This window comes from Polistes dominula, unplaced genomic scaffold, assembly GCF_049000335.1.
Source record: "Polistes dominula isolate Pdom_NZ unplaced genomic scaffold, Pdom_raw_medaka contig_33, whole genome shotgun sequence".
NCBI lineage: Eukaryota > Metazoa > Arthropoda > Insecta > Hymenoptera > Vespidae > Polistes > Polistes dominula.
Window position 1 is genome coordinate 845,457 of NW_028300998.1, and position 14,193 is coordinate 859,649.

At 31.4% G+C, this 14,193-nt stretch overlaps 2 protein-coding genes across 3 annotated transcripts; one reads left to right on the forward strand and one right to left on the reverse strand.

The window, feature by feature from the left end:
* Positions 1–1,214: 1,214 nt before the first annotated feature.
* LOC107064548 (uncharacterized) lies at positions 1,215–12,597 on the forward strand. Its single transcript, XM_015317330.2, has 4 exons — positions 1,215–1,468; positions 1,567–1,712; positions 9,235–9,741; positions 9,870–12,597. The coding sequence occupies exons 1-4, from the start codon at positions 1,217–1,219 to the stop codon at positions 10,060–10,062; spliced, it is 1,098 nt and encodes a 365-aa protein (XP_015172816.2). The 5' UTR covers positions 1,215–1,216; the 3' UTR covers positions 10,063–12,597.
* On the reverse strand, positions 2,346–8,399 carry LOC107064547 (carbohydrate sulfotransferase 11). Of its 2 annotated transcripts, XM_015317329.2 has the most exons (7): positions 8,079–8,399; positions 7,088–7,257; positions 4,203–4,459; positions 3,789–4,029; positions 3,532–3,711; positions 3,257–3,414; positions 2,346–2,860 (listed from the first exon to the last, which is right to left on the reverse strand). In XM_015317329.2, exons 1-7 carry the CDS (start codon positions 8,089–8,091, stop codon positions 2,773–2,775), a joined length of 1,107 nt encoding a protein of 368 aa, XP_015172815.1. In that variant the 5' UTR covers positions 8,092–8,399; the 3' UTR covers positions 2,346–2,772. The 2 variants fall into 2 exon arrangements, with proteins under 2 accessions (XP_015172815.1, XP_089029601.1); XM_089173475.1 differs by lacking the exons at positions 7,088–7,257; positions 8,079–8,399 and adding an exon at positions 5,610–5,887.
* Positions 12,598–14,193: the final 1,596 nt, after the last annotated feature.

Consider the following 14,193-nt stretch of genomic DNA (forward strand, 5'->3'; position numbering starts at 1 on the left):
AAAATGTACATGTACACAGATTAAATGTTATCCATCACGGAGCCAGATGATAACAAGAGGGCGCACGCAATGCTTTAGAAATGTACGAAAATGACGGGATAGATTTTTGCCACTAGAGCGCGTTAGTGTGATTAGGAATCAGATTTTTAAAACCTAGTTTATTGTCGCGGAAATGTAACTATTGTACTCACGCGTTAAAGTAATGAGAACAATTTTTTTATTATTTTACAATTATTTCCAAGATATTATCGTCAACTTGTTATGTAAATCTATTCAATTTCATCTTATCTAGTTGCAGTTGAGTAAAGGATGAAAAACTAAATTTTAAAAAGTCAAATTAAAAGTAAATTGTTATTTATTATCGTAAATTGCACTTTTTATAAGACTAGAAATTTCTATAGTATAAGTATAGTGAAAGAACATTTGCATCATTGTATTTTTTTTTATATTAGTAAGTAATAATTATCAATTAAGGTTATATTACCTGTGATACAGTGTATAAAGACGTATTTATCTGATTTAATTTAGCATTCTTATTACGATCCTTGACTAGTCCACTTATACACCCATGAACAATACATTTCTTCATTGAATAAAATACATCGGTGTATCGTAAAACGTCGACTACAGACGATGTATCAGACTGATTTGATGCATCGAATCGTAAACATCTTTTTCTAATTTGCGGTGAGTGGCGCATGCGCATTAGTCTGCTAGTGAGGTTAAGGTAGCTGATATCGTATACATACGTGTACGATAAGCACGACAAGTCTAATGCGCATGCGCCAGTACCGCATGAGTTAGAGAGAGACAACATCAACCTTTCGTTTTTTTCTATATTTCCACTTACACAATCGCCTATGGTTTGTCTACTCTATGTATAATATCTCTATGCCTTTAGTTAGTCTTGTATGTGTATGTGATTTTAAGAAAATGATTTCATGCAATAGTTCTGTTGTTTAATACTGAAGTATTACAGAATTAAGTAGATAATAATTTGAAATACGTTAATAGTTTATTTAAAATGAGAAGATCTTATTGTATTGAAGAATCGTCTGTGACAGTTTAAACAACTTTTCATCGATATTTTAATTTTGATTCGATTTTAGAGGTTAAACAGCATCTTAGAGTGTTGTTTATTCAATGAGTGTTCTTGTAACAAGCTTTATGTTTCCATACGATTAAACAATATTTGAAAGGCTATATTTACAAAGTCATGGATTGTCTTGACGACGATGCGCTTGAGTTTAGTGATAAAGATGAAAATTCCATTCTTAATCCTCCATCTTCTAACATAAATAATCCCATAGAAGAATATCTTAAAAATCAATTAAGTTCTTTACAGAACAAGGTAGATAAAACGAATAATGAATTGGAAGAATTAAAGGATGAAATTAAAAATATTTCTAATAGTTTAATTTTCAAACTTGTCCATGGCCATGAAAAAAATTCTGATTCAGATAGCGAAGTAAGTTGATCCATGTATTTGATTATTATTATTAAACTTGTTTAATCAATTTTTGAATAAATCAATAACACAAGTATCTTTGTTTATATTTATTATAGATGTACACCATCAAAGGAGAACCAGTAATTCAAAAGAGATCTAATTACAATAAACCCTGTAAATTCTTGATACTGAAAGACCATTGGCAATACGTTTATCTAGATAAATGGATAATAGTTGCAATCTTACAGAATGTATCATTTCAGTGAGTATCCATTTTATTTTTATAACATAAAATTTGTCTTTTGCAATATAGATGAAACGATTCAAAGTTTATAGTTGCGATTTATAATAAAACGTTAATACTATGATCACAGGGATGGCAAATAAAATTTGATTTTTTTTTTTTTTTTACCAAAATATAATGAAATATATTGTCTTATTACTATGTTGGGTATTTACTTATTAACGCCATTGTAGCAAAAATTCTGCTAATGTGCCAATCTACACCTTAAATTGTTGCGACAAGTCATAGAATAATAAAACTTTATTGAAAATCTAATAAAAAGTTTAATCGGTAATTTTATTGTGAAGATGTATACTTGCATTTATTTTTCTATTGATAATTTATCTATTAATTTTTAATCTATTTTTTCTTTATTTTTTAAGTTTGTGCAGTAGATTCAAACATCGAGTATGTGTGTTTTTTTTTTTTTTTTTTTTTTTTTATTAGGAAGAAGCTCTTTATAATTAAATAACAAAATTTCTATAATTAATATATATTAACAAGAATTATTTTTCGTTTGAAAAATTCTCTAATATTATACGATATTATAATATATATATATATATATATTATTTCTTATGTATTAGGAAAATAATATTTAGGAAGATGTAATATCGTTTAAAGTATATTTTAATTAAAATTAATACTTCAATTTTGTTTATTTCTATATAATAAATGACTTAAAACTAATGACTATTATATACAGATAATATACTTAGCAATTTTAAACTTTATCAAGCATAATCTAATGTTTCGTTGCGTTTTTTTTTCTTTTTTTCGTTTCAAACAAAGTTGCCGCTTTCTGCCTACGTCGAGCAGAAAAAAAAATGTCTACTCACCATGGACAGTAAATAAGAAAGCAAGCCTCAGAGCACATGTTTGTAACACAACAATTACATGTAACTCTGAGACATTTCTTACTTTACCTTCCTAGGTGAGTAATATACTATATTTTGATATAAAAAAAAAAGGAATGCTGCATTCACAAATAATTACGATTGAGACCGACGTCTTGTAAGTAGTTGACATATTTTTAACTTCAATTTTTGCATATCAACGTAGTCGGGTTGTCTTTTCCAAGTGAAATATATTCCTCAGGAGAATAATCGAAGAGTATAAAATCATACCTAAAATAATGATAATTGATGTTCATTAGAATATGATAAGTATCGTTTACTATTAAAAATGACAGTTATTTATTACGAGTTAATATTTCAAATAAAAGGTCAACATTAATAATAAATTATTGATATCTATCTAATCTAAGTGATCAATATTTTACATAGATGTGATCAGTATTTTTAATAAATTATCTTTATCTAATCTAAGTGATCAACACTTTTATAATAAAATATTTGTATCTGTACTTTATCAACACGCAACCTTTAACAAAATTCTTAGCCATTTATTTCAAATACTGACAGATTATTATTAATATTGAACAAAATATTAACTATTTAGTATGCATAAAAGCTAAATATATAAAAGTAAAGAAAGAAAGAAAAAAATGGATGTACTTGTACCTAAACATTTCATAAAGATCATTGATTTGTGTCTTGGATAATTGAGTGAAATAATTTTGGACAACATCTTTCGTTTGAACACCTCTCGTTGGATTCTTCCATTCCGGTTTAATGATATGTCCAACGTGTGCTTGCTTTATAAGGAAGTCCTGATCTTCCTACGCGTGCGTGATTAAAATTCATTTATTCATTAGAAAATAAATTAGTAAGAATGAGGTAGAGAGGTAGAGAAAGAGAAAAACAAGAATTATTATCATCATCTTTGCGTGACTTACTCGAAGTGTTTCGAATTTTGCGATTATATCGAATCGCACTTGGCAGGGTGTACAAAAGTTGACTATCGGTGTCCAATGCATGTCTAATTCGTTTCCAGCTTTCCACTGGCATAAAAGCCATCTAACAAATTCTTCAAAGAATGGATATCTCGGTCCATGTTTACCAGTCATTTTTGAATCCTATGTGGAAAATGTAATAATTATAAAAAAAATCATGTCGATCGATTAAGTTAAATGTAGTCTTCTTTGATAAATACCTTTGATCTGTAATGCCAAACTATATGGGCACCAAGATTGCTGTGAAACGTATGTGGTAAACTATGTTCCAATTTGTCTCTGTAGGCACTCAACAATCTTTCGAAAGGATGTCTGACGATTAAGAAACTGATACTGTCATTTAAATATTTTGCTAATTCTTCGGCCGTGTGTCTAGGATATTTTTGTCGTGCCAAAGACACTGGTACAGCTTTAGAGGCTCTTAAAAATTGCGGACTGTATCTGAAAGATTTGATTAAATGATTGATATAAATCATTCATTTCAATATCTTCAAAATACATTTTTTTTTTATATTATACTAATCGAAATTTGTAATATATAAAATATTATTAGTTTGATTAATTTAAATAGAAAAAAAAAAAATAAAGAGATAAACTGAACAAACGTTTCTTACCCTGCAAGTAAATTGAAATTATACATCCATGAGGTGGATGCAGCTTTGAATACGTTGCACCATATTAGATGATATTCTTTATTTACAAGGAATTCCCAGGCATTGGGCTTGTGAAGGGAATCATTTCCAGGACGATCGAGTCCTTCCTCGGCACACTTTTCGGCCAAAAATTTTCTTCGTTCGATCAAACGAGCTTCTGTTTCCGCAGCTGTTGCTAGTTCGATCATTTTCTCCTCTGGCGTTAAGTTGACATCATCCTGAAAAATATGTACACTGTAAATATTTATCTCTCTTATTGAATATCTCGAGAGAATAAAAATCAATCGAAGAATAAATGTATGAATGAACGAAAGTTTTGTCTATTCTTCCCCAGGGTCAAGATCTTTCAAAGCACGTGCGTAAGAAGCATACAAAGGTGCATTTCTAAGTATGCACTTACGTAGTACCACATATTTACATAGACAAATGTGCACACGTATACTTATATATATATCTATCACACCGACCTTCTATGCTACACGCAAGGTTAAGTCAATTTCCACAATTAAACTAAACACTTTTATCTATGGGCTATTCGCGCGCACGTCGTCCTACGCTACGTTGCATTGAGAATGAGGAGAGTCGTGTTGCAAAACACGTGACATTTGACCTATATATCTTTGCAAAACACATTCTCACCATATAAATTATCGTATCTGTATAAAGTTCGATTAGTGCATCAACGATACAGATCGTATGTATCATTTTACAGATTTATGTATTGAACGAATTAATTGTATTTATGTAAATAATTAAACAAGTAAGGAGAAAGAATTCATTGTATTTCTCGTTTCAATTTGTCGATTTATCTTGGGGAATAGATCGTCGATAAATGTATGAAGTAAAAGAAAAAGAAAAATAAATAAATTAATTAAAAAAAAAAAAAGGTGAAAAAGTTAAACGAGAAGAACGAACGTGAAATAGAAGCGCACTGCTGCCTCTACCTTCCCCTTATTGATTTCGTTCTAGAGACTATCGCAAATGTGGGCCACAACGTTGCACGACCGAAGGGCTCTCTCTCTCTCTGTGGGCGGCGATGCATCCGAGAAAAGTTCACTTTAGTGTTGGTGCAAGCGCATCGGAGTTATACACACGTATTTACATGCATACAGGTCTGGCTCGACGGGTATTAGGCGAATTTAATTTTAAACTGCCGATCAATTTATTTGATTTCCAATTTTTAGAATAATAATAATAATAATAATAATGTAGGACCTGGTACGCGAAAATTCGACTGGGTGAACTTAAAAATAAATAATGCTTGAAAAGTAGATCACGTGATCAAACTTTAAAGGGTTACTCTGTTTGTAATTCATTCTCTCTTTGATTCTTTTTGATAATATTTTTCCTTCTTTTTTTTACTTGTACCTCAAAGTCATTGTAGGCCCCAAGGATACCCCTCTTGATTCGTGAAAAAAGAAACTGGATCGTTGGACGAATTGGACTGGGAATGAAACCCAGATCTTTCACTTTCCGGGCGACTGCTCTTATCCATTGAACTATCCAGGATCTACCGACCAATCCTTCTCCACAAATGCTTAATAAGTTTGGTTGACATGGAGGCGTTTGTCCAACACATACATGTATATACAAATATACATTCGTATGCATTGTGTAACGTTCATCCTTTATTTCATATTGTTCAACAAATCAGCTCCAATAATGTTTTCTCATAAACGATTGGATACGAAGAACGTATCTTAACTTTCGAATCACGTATCGTTGATCTTAATTGTTTACACATACTGTAAATAGCAATGTGAACACGTATTTTAATATGTTAGTAGCTTTATTAGTTATAAAGGGGGAAGATGAAAGAATAATGTATAACAGTGATCAACGTGAGCAATGTGATTTGTTATCCAATGGAACTATTTAACAATTATTCAAGGTCAATATACTCTTCGAATTTATTGTATATATCTATATATATATATATAATGTTTGTTGTTACTGTTCTTTTCTCTTCCCAACCATTCTCTTTCTTTTTCTTTTTGTCAAAAAGTTGGATTCGAATGCGCGAAAGTCGAATATCTTTCCACATATATCTTATCTTTCAACTTAGTTTGCTGTTCTTTTGCATAGTTTAAAGAGGCCATATCGGCCGATCTCTGCGTGTCCATGCACCGCATTGCGCCTGGAACTTTGCCAATTCGTGCTTACTGTGGTGGTGCTTTAAGAACCAAGGGCCTACCGATTTCGATCTCTTTTTAAGAGTTCTTAGGAGAACTAAGTTTTCACGCCTAAGGAGAACTTTATCGACTATGTTATGTAAGAATATACTTTGGATATGTATATATATATATATAATATATGACGTAATTCGGATAGATCCGTATCCAATGGTAACTTCGATGACCTTAAGATAATCTTCTAATACTCTTATGGGACTAAACGACTTGAACGGTTACGCTCTCGCGGTTTCTTCCTCTAAATGACATAATTAATTCTTTTTTTTTTTTTTTTAAATTTTTTTTTTATTCTTATGTTAGATGAATCAGAAAAATGTCTACCTATAAATATTTAGATCTTAACTTTGTGTTTTTTTTTTTCCTTTCACTTGTTAGAGTAAAACGATTGACTGTGTGACGGTTACAATCTCTTGATGTTCTTGAAATAACTTGCAATTAATTTTCTTTTAACTTTTTATATAACTATAAGACAAGCAATTAATGATTGAATTAAATTAATTTGTTGTATGCATAAAAAATGAAGCACAGCCCCCCTCCCTCCCTCCCTCCCCCAAAAAAAATAACAAGATAAATGCATTAAATGAGAGAGAAAGAGAGAGAGAGAGAGAGGTAAATTTAAGAATGAAATTATAAACGATAATTATTGTCACTTACGTCCAAAAGTGATCCCTGTTGCACGTTGTTATGATCATCTTGATTGGAGAGGGCCAAGATGATCAAACCCACGATCGCGGCTGCCAAAAGTGCTCGACGAATTCCCGCGAATACGTGACGTCGTGGTGTCATCTCCCTGAGAACGTTTTTCCTTCTGTATTCATATCGGACTGAAACAAAGCGAAGAATCTTTTTATTTTTTCCCTCTTTTCCTTCTGTTTTTTTTCTTCTTTTTTTTTCATATATTTGTATACGTTCAAATTTATACAGAGAAATAACCGTGTACACATATGAACATACACACACACACACACACACATACGTTCGAAATATGCAATCGTTTGCGTTTGTTACATAAAGGTAAATTATAGAATCGCTGACATTGTTATGCGTGTATTTTATTTCATGTTTAACCTCGTCAACAACTCGTCCTACGAAAAAAAAAAAAAAAAAAAAAAGAAAAAAATGCCAATATTCCTCGACGATATTTTTAATAATTCGATTATTAAAATGTGTATGTATATATATATATATATATATATATATAAGTGACAATTGCGTTAGGGTTGCTAAATTATTTTATTCACATGAGATTATTACTAAATAAATCATTGAAACAGGCAAATCAAATTTTTCTTGATGAAAATGTTCGTCGTTAGTTAATAATATCAAATTTTGCAACGTGATGATATTTTTAAAGTAACTTTCTCACAGAATATTTTTTACAGATACACACACACCCACACACACACACACACGTGTATCGTCTTTATTCTTTCTCGTAATAAAAGGTGAGACGTTTCTTAGATGATTAGCGCTTCTCACGTAGGATTTCAAAGATCACTTCCGTCTGATATCTTTCTCATGTCACGTAGATTTTACGAAATACCAATTAACGTGTGTCGCCCATTTTTCTTTCAGATTTTTTATTAATTAAGATAGTTAATCAATTGTTTGTTGTGTGGTTAAATAAAAAAATAAATATTTGTACCTTTTTCGGACATACAAGCCGAAAATCCTGCGACGTTTCGAGATTTCGTTAGAGCATTTATCGCCCTTATCTGTAAACGTCGAGCCGAAGAGATTTCTTTGATTATCTTGTAATGGTCGTTTCTTTCGTCTTTCTCGTCGAATGGGCCCCAAGTGTCACACCTTTATCCCTTTACGTTTCTCTGGAATTTCTTCTTTTTCTTTCTTCTTCTTCTTCTTCTTCTTCTTCTTTCTCTTCTCTTCTCTTTGTCCTTTCAGTTGACGCACGCACGTGATTCTCGCGCACGTTTTGAGAAAAGAAGTTAATGCGCGCACGGATCACCGAACGACCACGGGTGGCATCACATAGATCACTGAGAAGAAAACGTTGGAATGGTCGTCTGCTGGTCTAACAATATGAGCGACCAAACGAGTTAGTGAAAAAGAAAGAGAGAGAGGAAGAGAAAGAAGGAGTGAGTGAGACGAGTAAATAGATAGATAGGGGGAGAAAGAGAAAGACAGAGAGAGAGAGAGAAAGAGGAAGAGGAAGAGAGAGAAAGAGACGCCAGGCGTCAAAGTCCAGCGTCGTTGCTCCTGATGATGGTGGTGCTGCTGCTGCTTCTGCTGCTGCTCTACTGCTGGTGCTGGTACTGATGATCCCAATGTTAGTAATAGTAGTAGTAGGAGTAGCAGTAGTGGTAACTGCGGTTAGTCCGTGTACAGCACGCTAAAGTTCCGGATTGGCTGAATTTTTCGCGGGTCGATTTGTCGGAGTTGGAAGTGAGCAGCGCAAGCGCGAGACAAGTCGAATAGGTCGGGAGGTCGCCAGCAAAGGGAAGGTCTTCCGCAAAAGGGGGAGCGAGGGACGAAGAAAACCAGGGAAGAGAGACGCCCAGAGGGGGATAGATAAGCTTGATCCAATGCCCGACTTTCTTTACCTACCTATTCGGAATGCCTAGTCCAGAAGCAGGAAACGAGCACATACTTGTATTCTACTGTTTGAGTACTTGCTAACTATTGTTCATTATCTTGGATATCACTAATTATTGAAGATTTTATTTTTTTTTCTTTTCTTGTCATCCTCTGATTGTTTTCTCTTTTTTTTTTTTTTTTTGTGATATTTTACTTCATGATCAATTATTTATTTGATGTTTTTTTTTCTTTTTTTTTTTTTACAGAACATTACGGGAACTGAAATTTTATGCCTTTCCAAAGGACATGAACGAAATTCACGGTGTCGTATCGGCTTTCTGGCAAAAGGAAAACGAACTTTGGAAAAGGATCGACGTAATATCACCGAGAAAGAAGAACATAGTAGCCACGCTTGTTCTCGATCCCATAGATTTTCATGAAAATACAGTCGTAGAGATATACAGTACGATTACATACGAAAACTTGGATACGGAATTGCAAATAGCTATGCCAGTTATTACTTTCTATTCTCGCGATATTCTACGTGGAAAATATGATACGTATTCGTCACCGTACGCCGTGTTAGCATTCAAGAGTATCTCCCTTGAAACTATTTTAGATCTTCCCTTTGAATTAGATTCCGATAGGTTCGTTCGTATTTTGCAATGTCTCGATGCTAAAAGTGCCGGGAACAATATTTATGTTATCGAAAAAATCGAATGTCACGCTATGATTGAAACTTTATCAAGTAATAAGATAAGTATAATGGCAAGGTATGATGTAGGATTTAAAAAAAAAAAAAAGTTAAGAAAATAAGCTATACATTTTCAAAAATGTCTTTCATTATATTTTCATGTCTTATTTTTTTTTTTTTTTATCTTTTTCTTTTTATTTGTTGCAGAACAATGTCTCATTTGAAGTTAATCCTAAGTATAATACAAGAGGAAGCCTCGATTCCTATTACAAGACTCGAGGAAGATAGGTGTGTCGAAGCAGCGGAAGCATTGATAGAAGAGCTAGAAACATATCTCGGTGATCTCAATTTCTCGAGAATGCAAAGGGCAAGGATAAAGAGTGACCTGTTAATACCATGATCGCGTGTTACAACGATATATAACGTATTCAATAATACAAATTATACAAATCCAAGGTTCCAACGACCACCTGTAACATTTGAAAAAAAAAACCATTCCTATAAAAAAAAAAAGATTGTGTATTTTTGTAATAAATTAAAATAACGAAGGAAGAAGAAGAAAAAAAATATAAAAGCATCTATATAGGATCATTAGGATCGTGGAAAAAATCGGGATTTGTGTAATATAAATATAACTTTGAAAAAAAAAAGAGAGTTGAGACGAAGACAATCTTTGAAGAATTTCGATTTTATTTTTGCAAACTTCTTTTCTACGTACGCATTCAATTACACGTACGTACCTGACGTATGTATGTATGTATGTATGCGTGTAACGTGTATATGACACGTTTATAACCGTATTTGTCACACGGCTAAACGTACGTCAAATTTTCTTCGAGCCGGATATGATGCTGACTGTGAACACCAATGCGCTCGATCGATGAATGAATCGTTGGCAGCAATCGAGATGCTGTTGTTATCTTTTTTTTGTTTTTTTTGTTGTTGTTTCTTTTGGAAAATATAATTGATAGAAGCCAACTAAAAAGGTTTGACATCGTAATACTTATTTGTCTCTTTTTTTCTTTTACCGTAGCAAGATGACGAATGTTCATATATATATATATATATATTATACGTATACAATATATTTTCTAATAATTATTTTTATACGGCGTGTGTGGTGTTCGTTAGATTTCTTCTATGCATGTGTGTGTGTGTGTGCTCTAAAAGCCGAATTAGACACGTGCAGACACGGCTTAAAGACTAAATGGACGGGTGAAGTTGAACATTGCCACCGATGGTATGTATAATTATGTTGTTATACTTTTTTTTTTTTTAATGACTTAATCTTCTTCTTCTTTTTGTTGTTGTTGTTGTTGTGTGTTTCCTTCGAGATAATAATTGTCTTTTTTTTTTTTTTTGCATTCTTAATCTCTACAAACATTTATCATTAGCGTAGTTTTGCATCTTTTTGTTCTTTTTCCTTAATCTTCGCTCGATATCCTTTATTTCCTTTCACTCTCATTCACTCTTACTCTTTTTATTTATTTATCATATTTTTTATTTAATATTTTTTTCTTCTTCATGGACTTTCTCCTTCGTTCTCTCTGCTTTTTTTTTTTTTCTTTAAATCTATCTATCTATTTATCTATCTAACTATCTATCTATCTACTTCTAACTCTATCTCTATTTCTATTTCTACTTCTACTTCTGTCATTCTCCCTCTCCCTCTCTCTCTCTTTCTTTTTCTCTCTTCCTCTCTTTCTCTGTTGAGAAAAAGGAATACTTTCTTAGCGTACAAAGTGCTTTTAATAATAATAATAATTATTATTATTATTTAGTTTTATACACGCATTAAGGAGACGTAATCACGGAAAAAGATCGCGATACATTTTATACAATACAATCGGTGAATTAATTGCTCTTCTATTATTATAGTCATAGATAGTATTATTATGTGAATCGGTTGTTTCTTTTTTATATTCTTCATTTCGTGTATTTTGCAATATGTTTTTGAAATATTTTTAACCATTCTAATTTTTGTCCTGATATATTTTAACCTTTACGTGTTTCATTTGTTTGGTATCTTTTTCATTATACGATACATACTTATAGATACATATATGTACATATATATATATATGTATATGTATATGTATATATATTTCTTATATAGGTACCTCTTTCATCCCTTAATTCAGTACTTACATACTTACTTCAGTGTACAGTAACATTTTGTTCGCTAAGGCATTTGTTTATGGCAAGTAAATGTATATTTGACAAGTGCCGATGTTTATGTATGTGTGTCCTGTGTGATCAGTAATTTTTTCCAACATTTTTCATCAGTATTTTATCAAAATTATAAATATTTCTATTTAATATAAATAATAAATTAATAATCAATATTTGTAATAAAAGTCAAGTTGTGTCAGGGTGATTGCATTACACAATATTTACTGATATTTTATTACAAATGTTTACAGTTTATTTAACCCTTTAGCTACGGGCGCTAATATGTCTACTATTACGGGGCTGCTAATACGTGCAACAGCATCGAAATTTCATTTTATTTTTGGGTAATTTTGTTATTGATATTTAACGATTTTTAATCAAAAGAAACAAAGCACTAAAATTGCATGTCCAGTGTGGGTTGGATATTTGACTTAGTGCTATAACTGCATATGTTCGTCGTATGTCAAATATGCGGTATTTTATGGAGGGCCACTATAGTGGTCCATAGTAGCGAAAGGGTTAAAATACTGATCAAAAATGTTTCCAATTACTAATCTAATAAACAATGATCATAGAATGATATTATTGAAAACTTGACAATGGTGAGTACGATTCACTTGTTCGCTCCTTTTTGTTCTTGTTAACTCTAATTTGTCAAATTATTTTAATAACAAATTTCTAATATAAATTTGATGTACTTTTTACAGGACTTTTCTTTCTTTTTTTTTTTTTTTTTTTTTTGAAAGTAACGAATAAAAACCACCTAATAAATGCAATTGAATGCGTCTACTACATGTGTGTGTATGCATACTTGTTTGTTTCAGCCTCGTAAATAAAATACGAAGAATAAATAATAATTTAAATTTATATTTAATCAACTTGCATTTTTTTTCTTTTATTATTATTATTATTATTATTATTATTATTATTATTATTATTATTATTATTATTCTTTTTCCCTAAAATTAATTGTATAAGTTAAATATAATAATATTTACGTCCGTACGCGCGCGTGTGTGTGTGTGTGTGTGTGTATGTGTGTGTGTCACTTGACAAGCACCTAGCATAAGTAATTAGCATCTATTATACTTTGTTTATTGGCCTCTTGTTTGCTTGATTAGTATTTATTTAATTTAATTTATTTATTTATTTGTTTGTTTGTTTTTTTTTGTATTTGCTCGCGCGTGGATAGTAGCTGTGTGTGTCTTCTTTTTTCATCTTTTTTTTTCTCTTTTTTTTTTTTTTCCTTTTTATAAGTAAAGAACGGCCCTCGGATGTCCCGCAAGAAAATTAAAATGGATTATCCTAATAGAAAAGTGTATTTGATAGATATGATCTTATTGTTTAAGATGTTTACCGGTGCTGCGTAGCGTACATTACATACAACATATTTGCGCTATTATTAAGCGCAATTTATTTATTTAGTTTTTTCTATTTCTTTACAATGTGCGCGCGAGCGCGCGCGCGCCCGCCCGTGCGTGCGCTTACCGCTGAATTTTTTTGTAGAAAATTCCATCGTAGAAAATTGACGCTAAGATTTATTATTGTTTTATTATTTTCTCCTATCATTATTATTATTATTATTATTATTATTATTATTATTATTATTATTATTTTATTCTTTGTGGTTAATATTTTTGTTCTTTTCTTTCTCTCTCTCTCTCTCTCTTTTCTTCTTGTTCTTCTTCTTTGCAAAGCGTGCTACGAGAAATTCATCGCCGAAACGCCTTAGGAAATAATTTTTTACACGGCGGCCCTGATACAATCTTTTGTTACCTGACATTTTTTTTTTCTTCTTCTTCTGTTTTTTTTATAATATCTTCGTAACTATTTTATTTCTTTTTTTTTCTTCTTCTTCCTATCCATTTTTCGTCGTCGTCGTCGTCGTCGTCGTCGTCGTCTACGCACAACGGGTCTTTCTTTCAAAATTCAAATTAATCATTTTTTTTTGTTTGTTTTTTTTTGGTTTATTATTAAAAACGTGTTTTACTCGTCACCATCACGAGAAACCGGAAAATTTGATAAACGATAAATGACGTTAACCCTTTGACTGCTAAAGGCGTATATATACGCTCTCACAAATCCATCAATATACACGAAAGGCGTAAATATACATAGGCCCTCTGTATTTTGTTTACTATAACACCTTTATTGCTGTTTAATCGATTAATTTAACATGAAATTTATTGTGATATGTAACATAGCAACTAAATATTGGCAATTATTTCAATGTCTTTTTAGTTAATTGCTTTTATATTTGAAATTTGTCGTCTATTTGAATTTTATTATCTTTATTCGTTCATTATTGTTTTATTATTTTTATAATTAGGGTTAAAATTATTCAAATATCCAGTTAAAG